This window comes from Oncorhynchus tshawytscha, linkage group LG25 (assembly GCF_018296145.1).
Source record: "Oncorhynchus tshawytscha isolate Ot180627B linkage group LG25, Otsh_v2.0, whole genome shotgun sequence".
In the NCBI taxonomy this organism is placed as follows: domain Eukaryota; kingdom Metazoa; phylum Chordata; class Actinopteri; order Salmoniformes; family Salmonidae; genus Oncorhynchus; species Oncorhynchus tshawytscha.
In genome coordinates, this window is record NC_056453.1 from 15,623,435 (window position 1) to 15,639,021 (window position 15,587).

The 15,587-nt window shown below is 46.2% G+C and overlaps 1 protein-coding gene across 1 annotated transcript; it reads left to right on the top strand.

Annotated features, from left to right (window-relative positions):
• The first annotated feature begins 4,679 nt into the window (after positions 1-4,679).
• Positions 4,680-12,859, top strand: ptcd1 (pentatricopeptide repeat domain 1). Its single transcript, XM_024387797.2, has 8 exons — positions 4,680-5,581; positions 8,286-8,426; positions 9,160-9,378; positions 9,569-9,670; positions 9,749-10,504; positions 11,449-11,565; positions 11,964-12,146; positions 12,294-12,859. Exons 1-8 carry the CDS (start codon positions 5,090-5,092, stop codon positions 12,477-12,479), a joined length of 2,196 nt encoding a protein of 731 aa, XP_024243565.1. The 5' UTR covers positions 4,680-5,089; the 3' UTR covers positions 12,480-12,859.
• Positions 12,860-15,587: the final 2,728 nt, after the last annotated feature.

Below are 15,587 nucleotides of genomic sequence, written 5' to 3' on the forward strand. Positions count from 1 at the left end.
GGACACTAAAAACTTAGGACACTAAAGAGGCATTTCTACTGACTCTGACAAATACAGAAAGAAAGATGCACAGGGTCCCTGCTCATTTGCGTGAACATGCCTTAGGCATGCTGCAAGGAGGCATGAGGACTGCAGATCAAATCAAATCAAATCAAATTTTATTTGTCACATACACATGGTTAGCAGATGTTAATGCGAGTGTAGCGAAATGCTTGTGCTTCTAGTTCCGACAATGCAGTAATAACGAACAAGTAATCTAACTAACAATTCCAAAAAAACTACTGTCTTATACACAGTGTAAGGGGATAAAGAATATGTACATAAGGATATATGAATGAGTGATGGTACAGAGCAGCATAGGCAAGATACAGTAGATGATATCGAGTACAGTATATACATATGAGATGAGTATGTAAACCAAGTGGCATAGTTAAAGTGGCTAGTGATACATGTATTACATAAGGATGCAGTCGATGATATAGGGTACAGTATCTACGTATGCATATGAGATGAATAATGTAGGGTAAGTAACATTATATAAGGTAGCATTGTTTAAAGTGGCTAGTGATATATTTACATCATTTCCCATCAATTCCCATGATTAAAGTGGCTGGAGTAGAGTCAGTGTCATTGACAGTGTGTTGGCAGTAGCCACTCAATGTTAGTGGTGGCTGTTTAACAGTCTGATGGCCTTGAGATAGAAGCTGTTTTTCAGTCTCTCGGTCCCAGCTTTGATGCACCTGTACTGACCTCGCCTTCTGGATGACAGCGGGGTGAACAGGCAGTGGCTCGGGTGGTTGATGTCCTTGATGATCTTTATGGCCTTCCTGTAGCATCGGGTGGTGTAGGTGTCCTGGAGGGCAGGTAGTTTGCCCCCGGTGATGCGTTGTGCAGACCTCACTACCCTCTGGAGAGCCTTACGGTTGAGGGCGGTGCAGTTGCCATACCAGGCGGTGATACAGCCCGCCAGGATGCTCTCGATTGTGCATCTGTAGAAGTTTGTGAGTGCTTTTGGTGACAAGCCGAATTTCTTCAGCCTCCTGAGGTTGAAGAGGCGCTGCTGCGCCTTCCTCACGATGCTGTCTGTGTGAGTGGACCAATTCAGTTTGTCTGTGATGTGTATGCCGAGGAACTTAAAACTTCGTTGTTGTTGGTAATCAAGCCTACCACTGTTGTGTCGTCCGCAAACTTGATGATTGAGTTGGAGGCGTGCGTGGCCACGCAGTCGTGGGTGAACAGGGAGTACAGGAGAGGGCTCAGAACGCACCCTTGTGGGGCCCCAGTGTTGAGGATCAGCGGGGAGGAGATGTTGTTGCCTACCCTCACCACCTGGGGGCGGCCCGTCAGGAAGTCCAGTACCCAGTTGCACAGGGCGGGGTCGAGACCCAGGGTCTCGAGCTTGATGACGAGCTTGGAGGGTACTATGGTGTTGAATGCCGAGCTGTAGTCGATGAACAGCATTCTCACATAGGTATTCTTCTTGTCCAGATGGGTTAGGGCAGTGTGCAGTGTGGTTGAGATTGCATCGTCTGTGGACCTATTTGGGCGGTAAGCAAATTGGAGTGGGTCAAGGGTGTCAGGTAGGGTGGAGGTGATATGGTCCTTGACTAGTCTCTCAAAGCACTTCATGATGACGGATGTGAGTGCTACGGGCGGTAGTCGTTTAGCTCAGTTACCTTAGCTTTCTTGGGAACAGGAACAATGGTGGCCCTCTTGAAGCATGTGGGAACAGCAGACTGGTATAGGGATTGGTTGAATATGTCCGTAAACACACCGGCCAGCTGGTCTGCGCATGCTCTGAGGGCGCGGCTGGGGATGCCGTCTGGCCTGCAGCCTTGCGAGGGTTAACACGTTTAAATGTCTTACTCACTTCGGCTGCAGTGAAGGAGAGACCGCATGTTTTCGTTGCAGGCCGTGTCAGTGGCACTGTATTGTCCTCAAAGCGGGCAAAAAGTTATTTAGTCTGCCTGGGAGCAAGACATCCTGGTCCGTGACTGGGCTGGGTTTCTTCCTGTAGTCCGTGATTGACTGTAGACCCTGCCACATGCCTCTTGTGTCTGAGCCGTTGAATTGAGATTCTACTTTGTCTCTGTACTGGCGCTTAGCTTGTTTGATAGCCTTGCGGAGGGAATAGCTGCACTGTTTGTATTCAGTCATGTTACCAGACACCTTGCCCTGATTAAAAGCAGTAGTTCGCGCCTTCAGTTCCACACGAATGCTGCCATCAATCCACGGTTTCTGGTTAGGGAATGTTTTAATCGTTGCTATGGGAACGACATCTTCAACGCACGTTCTAATGAACTCGCACACCGAATCAGCATATTCGTCAATGTTGTTGTCTGACGCAATACGAAACATCTCCCAGTCCACGTGATGGAAACAGTCTTGGAGTGTGGAGTCAGCTTGGTCGGACCAGCGTTGGACAGACCTCAGCGTGGGAGCTTCTTGTTTTAGTTTCTGTCTGTAGGCAGGGATCAACAAAATGGAGTCGTGGTCAGCTTTTCCGAAAGGGGGCGGGGCAGGGCCTTATATGCGTCGCGGAAGTTAGAGTAACAATGATCCAGGGTCTTTCCACCCCTGGTTGCGCAATCGATATGCTGATAAAATTTAGGGAGTCTTGTTTTCAGATTAGCCTTGTTAAAATCCCCAGCTACAATGAATGCAGCCTCCGGATAAATCGTTTCCAGTTTGCAGAGAGTTAAATAAAGTTCGTTCAGAGCCATCGATGTGTCTGCTTGGGGGATATATACGGCTGTGATTATAATCGAAGAGAATTCTCTTGGTAGATAATGCGGTCTACATTTGATTGTGAGGAATTCTAAATCAGGTGAACAGAAGGATTTGAGTTCCTGTATGTTTCTTTCATCACACCATGTCACGTTAGTCATAAGGCATACGCCCCCGCCCCTCTTCTTACCAGAAAGATGTTCGTTTCTGTCCGCGCGATGCGTGGAGAAACCCGCTGGCTGCACCGCTTCGGATTGCGTCTCTCCAGTTAGCCATGTTTCCGTGAAGCAAAGAACGTTACAGTCTCTGATGTCCCTCTGGAATGCTACCCTTGCTCGGATTTCATCAACCTTGTTGTGGTTGGGGCAATAAATGTTCATGTCCGTACCGTTAGATGCCTAAGACAGCGCTACAGGGAGACAGGACAGACAGCTGATCGTCCTCGCAATGGCAGAACACGTGCAACAACACCTGCACAGGATCGATACATCCGAACATCACACCTGCGGGACAGGTACAGGATGGCAACAACAACTTCCCGAGTTACAACAGGAACGCACAATCCCTCCATCAGTGCTCAGACTGTCCACAATAGGCGGAGAGAGGCTGGACTGAGGGCTTGTAGGCCTGTTGTAAGGCAGGTCCTCACCAGACATCACCTGCAACAACTGGGCACAAATCCACCGTAGCTGGACCAGACAGGACTGGCAAAAAGTGCTCTTCACTGACGAGTTGCGGTTTTGTTTCACCAGGGGTGATGGCCGGATTCGTGTTTATCATGGAAGGAATGAGCATTACACCGAGGCCTGTACTCTGGAGCGGGATAGATTTGGAAGTGGAGGGTCCGTCATGGTCTGGGGCGATGTGTCACAGCATCATCGGACTGAGCATGTTGTCATAGCAGAAAATCTCAATGCTGTGCGTTACAGGGAAGACATTCTCCTCCCTCATGTGGTACCCTTCCTGCAGGCTCATCCTGACATGACCCTCCAGCACAATGCCACCAGCCATACTGCTCGTCCTGTGCATGATTTCCTGCAAGACAGGAATGTCAGTGTTCTGCCATGGCCAGCGAAGAGCCCAGATCTCAATCCCATTGAGCACATCTGGGACCTGTTGGATTGGAGGGTGAGGGCTATGGCCATTCCCCCCAGAAATGTCTGGGAACGTGCAGGTGGATTGGTGGATGAGTGGGGTAACATCTCACAGCAAGAACGGGCAAATCTGATGCAGTCCATGAAGAGGAGAAGCACTTCAGTACTTTATACAGCTGGTGGCCACACCAGATAATTTTCAGATAATTTAATATTAAGCACATCCCAGTTTAGGTCACCTAACAGTACGAACTCTGAAGATAGATGGGGGGCAATCAATTCACATATGGCTCTCTCTCAATTCAATTAAATTCAAGGGGCGTTATTGGCACGGGAAACATATGTTAACATTGCCAAAGCAAGTGAAGTAGATCATATACAAAAGTGAAATAAACAATACAAATGAATAGTAGACATTACACTCACAGAAGTTCCAAAAGAATAAAGACATTTCAAATGTCATATTATGTATATGTAGTCTCTCTCTCTCAATCTCTCTCACACACTCTCTCTCCCTCTCTCTCACTCCCTCCATCTCTCTCCCAGAAGTAGCAGAACTGATAGAGAGAATAAAAAAGAATAGGAACATTTTTGTTATGGATTAATGAGAAATTAAATGTCCATGTCATTTTATTTACAGATGAAGTTTGAATCTCTGTTCATTCTATGGGTGGACACATTTGCAGTTCAATTTTTTTCCTGTAGATGACAGTTGTTCTCTGTTCTGTCCCGCTGGAGACCTAACAAGACACGAAGAAGTCTGACCTCCAAAAATGTGACAGCCTTGCTAATCTATCCCCGATATATCGGTCTGATTTATCAGAAACAACGTCAATATGAAGACATTTAATAATCACGGAACCTGTACACTATGTATGGTCATCTCAGCAACACGTTTCAAATACATACATTGTTAGACGTTTTACCAGTACAAGACTTTACTCGATTATTGACCTGTTTTGTCTGGTAGATATATGGAAAAACATGCTTGCGTTTTCCTTGCAGGTCTTCATGAGTTGACGACGGCTGTGTTTACTCTGACATAAATAAACATGGTTGGAACCAAAACATTAGACTTCTACACGGTAGAACTGTCGGACACAGTAGGATTTTGAAGAAGAATTGTCATACTGCATTTATTCGTGTAATATGAACGGTTGATAGCTAACGAGTTACAAGCTTGTTAACAGTTGGCTAACGTTAGCTACCAACAGTAACCCCGAGATTAGCTAACTCTAGCTAGCTACTGTACACCCAGGACTGTAAAGATGTTGCAGTGTGTGTCTCGGTCGTGTTTGAGGAACGGGAGAAGCATCGTAGACTACGTCGTCAGATACGGCTCTACTCAGACAGCACGAGGTCTGTCGAGCATGGGCTCCGGTAGCACTGTGAGAGCTCCACGTTCCTGGTCGGTTCACCCGGTAACGGACATCAACCGAAGAGCCTTCACAGGGTCTGTGTCGGTGAGTTCTAGAAGAACCAGGGATGTCCAGGAATCACCGACCGCTCCCGCCCGCATGGGCCGGGCTGGGAGCGACCTGGGCGTTGAGGACTTCGGATCTCTTTCCGCTGATTTTTCCTCCAGACGGGCCTTCCGGAAGACCACCCCAGAGCTGCAGGATATGTTGTACCGGGAGGAGAGGCAGGCGGCCGGGCAGGAGGAGGAGAGGGAGCCGGAGGTCTTCAGATCTAGGACTGGTCGGAGGAACACACAGTACTGGTACTTCCTCCAGTGTAAAAGACTCATCAAGGAGAACAAGGTACAGCGATCTCTTTCTTTATCAATCACCCCCTCTGGTTCTCATCTTTCTTTCTCTGTCCCCTCATCCTATGTCACTGTATCAGACACCTGAGAAAGAGAATGAGGTAGGGAGGGAGGAATGGTTGCGTGAAACGTCATCGACAGCCACCAGATTGCTATAACATGATGTGGTTAGCTGATACTTAAAATACCTATTCAGGCATTGTAAGGTCTGGCATGCATCATTAACGTCTGAGCAGGGGAGCATAACCCATGCTTGAGGCTGAGATGCTGGATGGAGAGAGACTCCAACCTGAAGAGTAGGTTAATAACTACAGTCCTCTGACCCCTAACCTCTGATCCCTAACCCTCAGCTGTCAGAGGCTCTGTTTATGTTCCAGAGTGATGTGTTGGAAGGAGAGTCTCCACTCTGAAGAGTATAACTACACTGTTGTGGCCTCTAACCCCTAGCTGTCTGAGGCCCTGTCCATGTTCCAGAACGGGAGAGGCTTCAACCTAAGGAGTAGAACTACACTGCCCTGACCTCTGACCCCAACCCCCAGCTGCCGGAGGAACTGTTCCTGTCAGGCCCCCAATGTTTGTTCTGGAGCGTTAAGTCACAAGCTCTGTTGGTCAGCTACTGCATAGCAACCTAGCAGTGCCAAAAGCACTGATCTGCCCTAGAAAGCCTATGTAAATTACGGACGCCAGAAAAGCCACAAAATACATTTGCGGTTATGTTATGAAGGTTCTGGGCTCTAAAATTAGTGTAGCATGATCAAGTTCGATCCCCACTGTGAATTATTTTAAAGTTTGCTACAAATGAAGATATTTAAATAGTGATCCATTCTGCCTACTACAGTACCGGTGAAAAGTTTGGACACACCTAATCATTCCAGGGTTTCTACATTGTAGAAAAATGGCGAAGACATCAAAACTATGAAATTACACATATGGAATCATGTAGTAACCAAAATCAAAATATATTTTATATTTGAGATTCTTCAAAGTAGCCACCCTTTGCCTAGATGACAGCTTTGGACACTCTTGGCATTCTCTCAACCAGCTTCATGAGGTAGTCATCTGGAATGCATTTCAATTAACAGGTGTGCCTTGTTAAATTTGGTAGGGGTGGTATACAGAAGATGGCCCCTATTTGGTAAATGACCAAGTCCATATTATGGCAAGAACAGCTCAAATAAGCAAAGAGAACGACAGTCCATCATTACTTTAAGACATGAAGGTCAGTCAATACGGAAATTTCAAGAACTTTGAAAGTTTTTTCAAGTGCAGTTGCAAAAACCATCAGGCGCTGTGATGAAACTGGCTCCCCTGAGGACCGCCACAGGAAAGGAAGACCTAGAGTTACCTCTGCTGCAGAGGATAAGTTCATTAGAGTTACCAGCCTCAGAAATTGCAGCCCAAATAAATGCTTCACAGAGTTCAAGTAACAGACACATTTCAACATCAACTGTTCAGAGGAGACTGTGTGAATCAGGCCTTCATGGTCGAATTGCTGCAAAGAAACCACTTTTAAATGACACTAATAAGATGAAGAGACTTGCTTGGGCCAAGAAACACAAACAATGGACATTAGACCTGTAGAAATCTGCCCTTTGGTCTGATGAGTCCACATTTTAGAAATACAACTGCCGTGTCTTTGTAAGATGCAGAGTAGGTGAACGGATGATCTCCGCATGTGTGGTTCCCACGGTGAAGCATGGAGGAGGTGGTGTGGGGGTGCTTTACTTATGACACTGTCTGTGATTTATTTCGAATTCAAGGCACACTTAACCAGCATGGCTACCACAGGATTCTGCAGCGATACGCCATCCCATCAGGTTTGCGCTTAGTGGAACAATAATTTGTTTTTCAACAGGACAATGACCCAACACAACTCCAGGCTGTGTAATGGCTATTTGTGTAACTCCAGGCTGTGTAATGGCCATCACTCACCAAGAAGGTGAGTGATGGCGTGCTGCATCAGATGACCTGGCCTCCACAATCACCCAACCTCAACCAAATTGAGATGGTTTGGGATGAGTTGAAGCGCAGAGTGAAGGAAAAGCAGCCAACAAGTGCTCAGCATATGTGGGAACTCCTTCAAGACTGTTGGGAAAGCATTCCAGGTGAAGCTGGTTGAGAGAATGCCAAGAGTGTGCAAAGCTGTCATCAAGGCAAAGGGTGGCTACTTTGAAGAATCTCAAATATAAAATATATTTTGATTCGGTTAACACTTGTTTGGTTACTACATGATTCCATATGTGTTATTTCATAGTTTTGATGTCTTTGCTATTATTGTACAATGTGGAAAAGGTAAAAATATAGAAAAACCCTTGAATGAGTAGGTGTGTCCAAACTTTGGACTGGTACTGTATATACATTTGTCGTCACAGAGGACGGCAGGCTACAAGGAGGCTCAAGTTGAGTCTCAGGCAGGATGAAAACCACTACATTGACCATGATCCATTGCTAGTTACGGCCACTTTCACCATTATCCCCAGCGTTTTATGGTTGCAATTCAGCAATATGGTGCACTTCAAATACTTCTTGTGCCATCTGGTTTTCCATAGGAATACGTGGATGACGTCACTATCTACTAGTTTTAATGTCTGCGGTTCACGTTCCTGTGTGAGATGTTGGAGGTAAAGAGGCTCCAAACTGAAAAGTGTAACTATACTGCTCTGACCTGTAACCCCTGACCCCTGAACTCTAACCCTCAGCTGTCTGAGGCCCTGTCCATGTTCCAGAGGGAGATGTTGGAGGGAGAGAGACTCCCACCTGAGGAATATAACTACACTGTCCTGATAGGAGGCTGTGGGCGAGCAGGACATCTCAAACACGCCTTCAAACTCTACAACGACGTACGTATAGAGACCAGACACACCCGTGCACACACCTGTGCACACACACACACACCCGTACACACACACACCCGTGCACACACACACCCGTGCACACACACACACACCCGTACACACACACACACACACCCGGGCACACACACACACCCCCGTGCACACACACACACCAGTGTTTTCACTAGGATTCTTTTCAGCAGCGATGGCAAAGTTAGCGGGGGAGGGAGATGGTGGGCATGGCCTATGGCGCCGTTTTAGAGGCCCTCTTGACCTCAGAGACAAAATGTTGCTGTTTTAAAGCAAGATTTCTGCAATTATACACATTTTGCCATGTTTTGTACTTTGTTCTTGTGCTATCTGAGTGACTCAAACATAACAAAATCAATGGGGCCCCCATGCCATGCATTAACATGTTATATTATCCCTGATGGTCCAGTTCTCAGAGATGATCTTGTTTAAAAAATATATAGATCCATTATCTTTTCTATACACTTTATATCTAGTTTTAGTCATTTAACTTAACACTGAAAATGTTACACCATCCCAATTTTTTAAATAAATTGTATTTATTTTTGCGGTGGCGGCCATGATTTAGCAGCGGTGCACTATAGGGAAACGCTGTACATGCACAGTGACTCAAACGCACACAGACACACACATATGTTTCTCCCTCACCCCCCAGATGATGATAATTATGGTGTATGTGTTTAATGTGATGTGTTTGTGTGGGTGACAGATGAAGAAGAGAGGTCTGGTTCCTAGCGACGCCACCTACACCGCTCTGTTCAACGCCTGTGCCGAGTCACCACGGAAACAAGCCGGGCTGCAGCAAGCCATCCACTTGGAGCAGGAGCTGCGGCGGAAGAACCATCCCCTCAGTGACATCACATACCATGCCCTGCTGAAGACACACGCCCTCACCAACCACCTTCGAGCCTGTTTACACACACTACGGGTAACTTTAGCCCCTGACCTCTAACACTTTCCCTCACCAAACACCTCAGAGCCTATCTACACACACTTATCCCTTGACTTCTATAGACAATAAAAACATAAGACCATATTAGATTTAAAATGTTTATCTTTATGAGATATTCAGGGCCTTTGTACATCCAAACAAAGTGTGTGCGTTTGTTTGTTTGTAGGACATGCTACAGGCTGGTCATGCAGTAACTCAGGAGACCTTCCACTTCCTGCTGATGGGCTGTGTGAGAGACCGAGACACTGGCTTCAGACAGGCCCTGCAGGTAACACACGCACACACATGTATTCAAACTTCTAAAACTGTTGTGTGTGTGTGTGTATAATGTGTGTGTGTGTGTTAGGTGTATCGTCAGATGTTGAGGATGGGGATTCGTCCCGACGTCCAGAACTACAACCTGCTGCTCCGCGCGGCTAGAGATTGTGGGATAGGTAACCCCGCCGTGGCCTCTGCCCTGCTGCTGACCTCTGATTGCGGCCAGGAAGGTCAAGCGGTAAAGGTCAGGGGTCAGGGGTCGGCTCCGCTGGACGTCGACGCTCTGGAGAGTCAACTGTTCACACAACACCCCGACAACGACCTTAGTCACCATAACAATGACGCCACTCACTGTAGCAATGACCCCAGTAACCATAGCAATGACCCTAGCAACATCCTCAGTCACCATAGCGACCTGGACAGTAGTGTGGTCGCCCCGATAACAACCCAACTGGTGATGGTGAGGAAGGGAGGAGAGCAAGAGGCTCCCATTGGCTCTCTCCCCAGTCTGTCAGGAACCAGTTCCCACCCCCCCAACCTGCTGGACCTATCAGTGGGCAGGGCTAAAGAGGGGGGTGTGGTCTCGCTTGGTGTGGTGAGCGGAATGTTCGATAGGCTGGCGCTGATGGGCGGGGCCCAGGGCTTCCTGGATAAGATGGCCACTGCGGGGCTCTGCCCAGACATCAGAACTCTCACACTATTAGCTGACACCATGGAGCCCGGCATCCAATCACTGCACAGCCTGCTGGCGGTCGCTAAGCAACACGGTGTGAAGCTGGACGCAGCGTTCTACAACAGTGTGATCCGCAGGGCAGCACGTGCTGGAGACCTACAAGAGGCTAAGGTACACACACACACCTTCACTATGTGTACACACACCATCACTATGTACACACACACACCTGAGAGGTATACTACATTTTAAACCAGATCAACTCAGGGTTTTACTAAAGCTAGCCGGCTTCAGTTAGCTTCACTTTCCAGCTCAGGCTTCAACCGTACTACGACGCTGGATATTGCTTTCCGCCTGCCGCTAACTTTAGCAGGCTTGTAACTGCGTGTGCAGGTTGCACGCAGCTAGTCAAAACGCCAAACTCCATCGAGACGATGCTGAAACGTCAATCTATGGGCGAGTCGGTGCACCATTTTTATTTGTGCGGAAAGCAAGATGAAGGAAAAGAGATCTTGCAAATTCAGCAGGTTATGGTGTGAAATAGGTTTGTTGAAGTGCTGTCTTTATTTGATCACATCTCGTTAATGCCATCTTATCATTGCACAAGCACCTTTTTTCCCCCACTCCTATCGATAAAATAACAAGTTAGAAACAACTTTTACTATGCGTGAACTTTCAATTGCATTCTGTCATTACTAAATGTGCAATGTGATAAGAATTTTAACATGACTATTTTTAAATACAAAAAAACTTGATTAATAAAATATTTCATCAGTCTTCCTCAAATGAAAGGGGTGATGATGCAGTCTTTGCGGGAGGGAGGGAATCTTATATTTCATTCACCCTCAACTAGTGGCTCAGCCATTACATTCATGGTAAGTGGAGTTAGCCTCCCACGGAGCAGGTTAGTTCTGAAGGATTCGTTGCCATAGAAATGTACCTGGCTAAAAGGTGAGCCCCCTTCGTGGTATCTGTTATCCCCTAGTTGAACTCAGAGTTGACCAAAGTTACCTCACTTAACTCCTCAAACCATTTACGTAGTATAGGGCTCTCAAGTTATACCAATGTTGTTGCAAGGTGTGCATTTTTTCCAACTGTGTGTGTGTGTGTGTCAGGCGGTGATGTGTGCGATGCAGGAAAGACGTGTGCGTGCGGATGTACGGACGTACGGCAGTCTGGCTCTGGGCTGCAACAGACAGACCGATGCCCTACAGCTGCTGGGGGACATGCAGGTAACACACACACACACACACACACATGATTACGTTGCCCCGGGTTGAACTGAGCTATGGTCTGTCACGTGACGGGGGTGAAGCTAGGTGGGAGAGGCCCGCCCTACTGCTCGATCATATTGTCAACAATGCAGCATAGTTCACAATAAATCAACAACTCCTTTCCATAAAATGTCTGAATTTTCTAAGTAGTTTTCATTGAGAAGGCAGATAAATAAATAAAAGTGTTTTTATCAGAGCAATCATTTTTGCATGTGAAAACACAATCCTACTCCTTACACCACGTGCATAACCTAAGCCGACGGGACGTCCGTCTCTCACCTGGGAGGCAACCCGGTTCCAAAACAAATGCAATCATCCGGGCCAGTTTATTAGAATCCCCTCTGTGTTTCCTGCAGGCGGCGGGGGTGCAGCCCAGTGTGCAGGTGTTCTCTGCTCTTATTGGCTGTGCCAGCAGGAGGCTGGACTATGTGTATCTGAGGCTGGTGCTTAGAGCCATGAGGGAACACAACGTCCCACCTAATGACATCATCATCACTCAGCTAGAACACGCCTCCCAGTACCCGCCCAACTATAACCAGGTAGGGAGGAGAGGGCATGTGCGCGTGGTATCTAATCATGTCCATCGGCTTGTCATTACAAGTGCAGAAACAACAGATCATGTGTTTGAGTCTCACATCTTTCTCTCTCTTTCCCTACCCCTCTTTCGCTCTCCCTCTCTCTGTCAGTATAAGTTTAGGAATACCTACCTGTCTCAGATTGATGGTTTCCGTGGCTACTACCACCAGTGGCTGACCACCATGCCCGCCCAGGAGACAGGAGGACCTGAGAGAGTCCACCCGGCAGAGACGAGACAAGATGGACATCAGCAGGCAGCAGCAGCAGTAAGACGACACCGCAAGCAACACAGCTGAACACACACACTTTTGTACTTGCGCTCGCACACACACACTGCAAGCATTGTAAATGTGAGCGTCTACAACCCCAGAGCCATGATGCTGTTACTCTTAAGTGTCGTCACGTGTTCTGTAAATATCAGAGGAGGCTGGTGGGAGGACCTATAGGAGGATGGGCTCATTTGTAATGGCTGGAATGGAGTAAATGGAACAGAGTCCATCGTGTGGTTTCCATATGTTTGATGTCTTTGACACCGTTTCATTTTTCCATTCCAGCCTCTGCAATGAGTCTGTCATCCTATAGCTCCTCCCAACAGCCTCCAATGAAATATATGTAAACTGTTATGTTTCTTTTATGTAATAAACTTACAGTAATAAAACTTGGTCTGTGTATTAGGCTTGGGCAGTATCAAGATTGTCATACCTTCATACCTACAAGGGGCGCTGTTTTCAAACCCCTCTAATCCAAAGGTTAGCAATGATAACAATTACATATACATTCTCATAGAGAAGGCAAACTAAATGCTAAAAAGCACATTGCGAACATTATGTACAGTCTCTGAACTAAACAAGTATACAAGTAACTCAATGCTACTCACTGTTTGCTGCATGCACATGCACAAAACAAATATTAAACAGCAAGGCTCTTGATCCAGGAGGGAATTTTCTGCTGTTACCAAGCGAAGCAAGCCAAATGCACAACTGCAGAGCATTTCACACATTTTAGACAGCTAACTTAATAGTTATAAGATATCTAGCAGGCAAACATTTAGTTGTGAATTCCATACTGTAACTAGATCACCTGGCGTGTGCTGCACAACAGTGAGGCTCCGGTCTCTCTTCCTTGTGTGCTTGTAAATAAACACCACGACTGGGGACTACAGGTAAGCTTCGTAATAAAAAATTGCGACAGGTGAAAAATCTTTATTTCCTAATGTTTTGCACAAGTTGACTGCAGGTATTTACTTAGCAACAAATATTCAAATTTATCAAAAATAAAAGGAAGTTTCATCAGTTGAAAAAATATCCCGTGGGGTTTTCCAAATACCCCATTATACGTTATACCACTCAAGTCTACTGTGTATGCTTGACCAAAGACAGTGGGTTTTATGACTTATAAGTGTTTGGACTGCATAAACCAGAAATATCTGCTATGGTACCTGCGCATGTCACTACCATGACAGTTTACAATCCAGGGTTAATCCAAGCACTTTAGTTACCTCAACTTGCTAAATTTCGACATTATTCATTACCAGATATAGTTGATGTTTAGGTTTTAGTGAATGCTTTTAGTTTTGGAAATATTTAACTAACTTATTCCTTGCCACCCATTCTGAAACGAACTGCCGCTCATTGTTAAGTGTTGCCGTCATTTCAGTTGCTGTAGTAGCTGACGTGTATAGTGTTCAATCAAATGTATTTATAAAGCCCTTCTTACATCAGCCTAAAACCCCAAACAGCAAGCAATGCAGGTGTAGAATCACAGTGGCTAGGAAAAACTCCAGAGAAAGGCCAGAACCTAGGAAAAAACCTAGAGAGGAACCAGGCTACGAGGGGTGGTCAGTCCTCTTCTGGCTGTGCCGGGTGGAGATTATAACAGAACATGGCCAAGATGTTCAAATGTTCATAGATGACCAGCAGGGTCAAATTATAATAATCACAGTAGTTGTCGAGGGTGCAACAGGTCAGCACCTCAGGAGTAAATGTCAGTTGTCTTTTCATAGCCGATCATTCAGAGTATCTCTACCGCTCCTGATGTCTCTAAGGAGTTAAAAACAGCAGTTCTGGGACAGGTAGCACGTCCGGTGAACAGGTCAGGGTTCCATAGCCACAGGCAGAACAGTTGAAACTGGAGCAGCAGCACGGCCAGCTGGACTGGGGACAGCAAGGAGTCATCAGGTCAGGTAGTCCTGAGGCATGGTCCTAGGGCTCAGGTCCTCCGAGAGAGAGAGAGAAATAAAGAGAGAGAAAGAGAGAGATTTAGAGAGCGCATACTTAAATTCACACAGGACACCGGATGGGACAGGAGAAATACTCCAGATATAACAGACTGACCCTAGCCTCCTGACACATAAACTACTGCAGCATAAATACTGGAGGCTGAGACAGGAGGGGTCAGGAGACACTGTGGCCCCATCCGACGATACCCCTGGACAGGGCCAAACAGGCAGGATATAACCCCACCCACTTTGCCAAAGCACAACCCCCACACCACTAGAAGGATATCTTCAACCACCAACTTACCATCCTGAGACAAGGCCGAGTATAGCCCACAAAGATCTCCGCCACAGCACAACCCAAGGGGGGGCCAAGGGTTGAGTCATCCCCATAGATATACATACTGGCTTTACTCAAAGCCAGTGGCATGTCATTAGTAAAGATTGAAAAAAGTAAGGGGCCTAAACAACTTCCCTGGGGAATTCCTGATTCTACCTGGATTATGTTGGAGAGGCTTACATTAAAGAACAACCTCTGTGTTCTGTTAGACAAGTAACTCTTTATCCACAATATAGCAGGGGGTGTAAAGCCATAACACATAAGTTCTTCAAGCCGCAGACTATGATCGATAATGTCAAAAGCTGCAATCTTTTTATCATCAATTTCTCTCAGCCAATCATCAGTCATTTGTGTAAGTGCTATGCTTGTTGAATGTCCTTCCCTATAAGCATGCTGAAAGTTTGTTGTCAATTTGTTTACTGTAAAATTGCATTGTATCTGGTCCCCCCAAAAATCCAGAAGTTTATTAAGGGTTGGTAACAGGCTGAATGGTCAGCTATTTGACCCAGTCAAGGGGGCTTTACTATCCTTGAGTAGTGGTATTACTTTTGCTTCCATCCAGGCATGAGGGGATATACTTTCTAGTAGGCTTAAATTCAAATGTACAATGCTTGTCTTTCCTAATTTGGATATGTAGTGTCAGCGTTTGTTGCTGGCATGTCCATGCCTAAGTTTGCTTATCTTGCCAAAGAAAAAGTAATTAAAGTAGTTGGGAAAATCAGTGGGGTTTGTGACGAATGAGCCATCTGATTCAATTAATGAATCCAAGTTTGCCTTTTTTCCCAAAATTACATTTAAGGTGCTCCATCATTCTTTATATAATTTATTTTTGTTTCATAGTATAGTTTA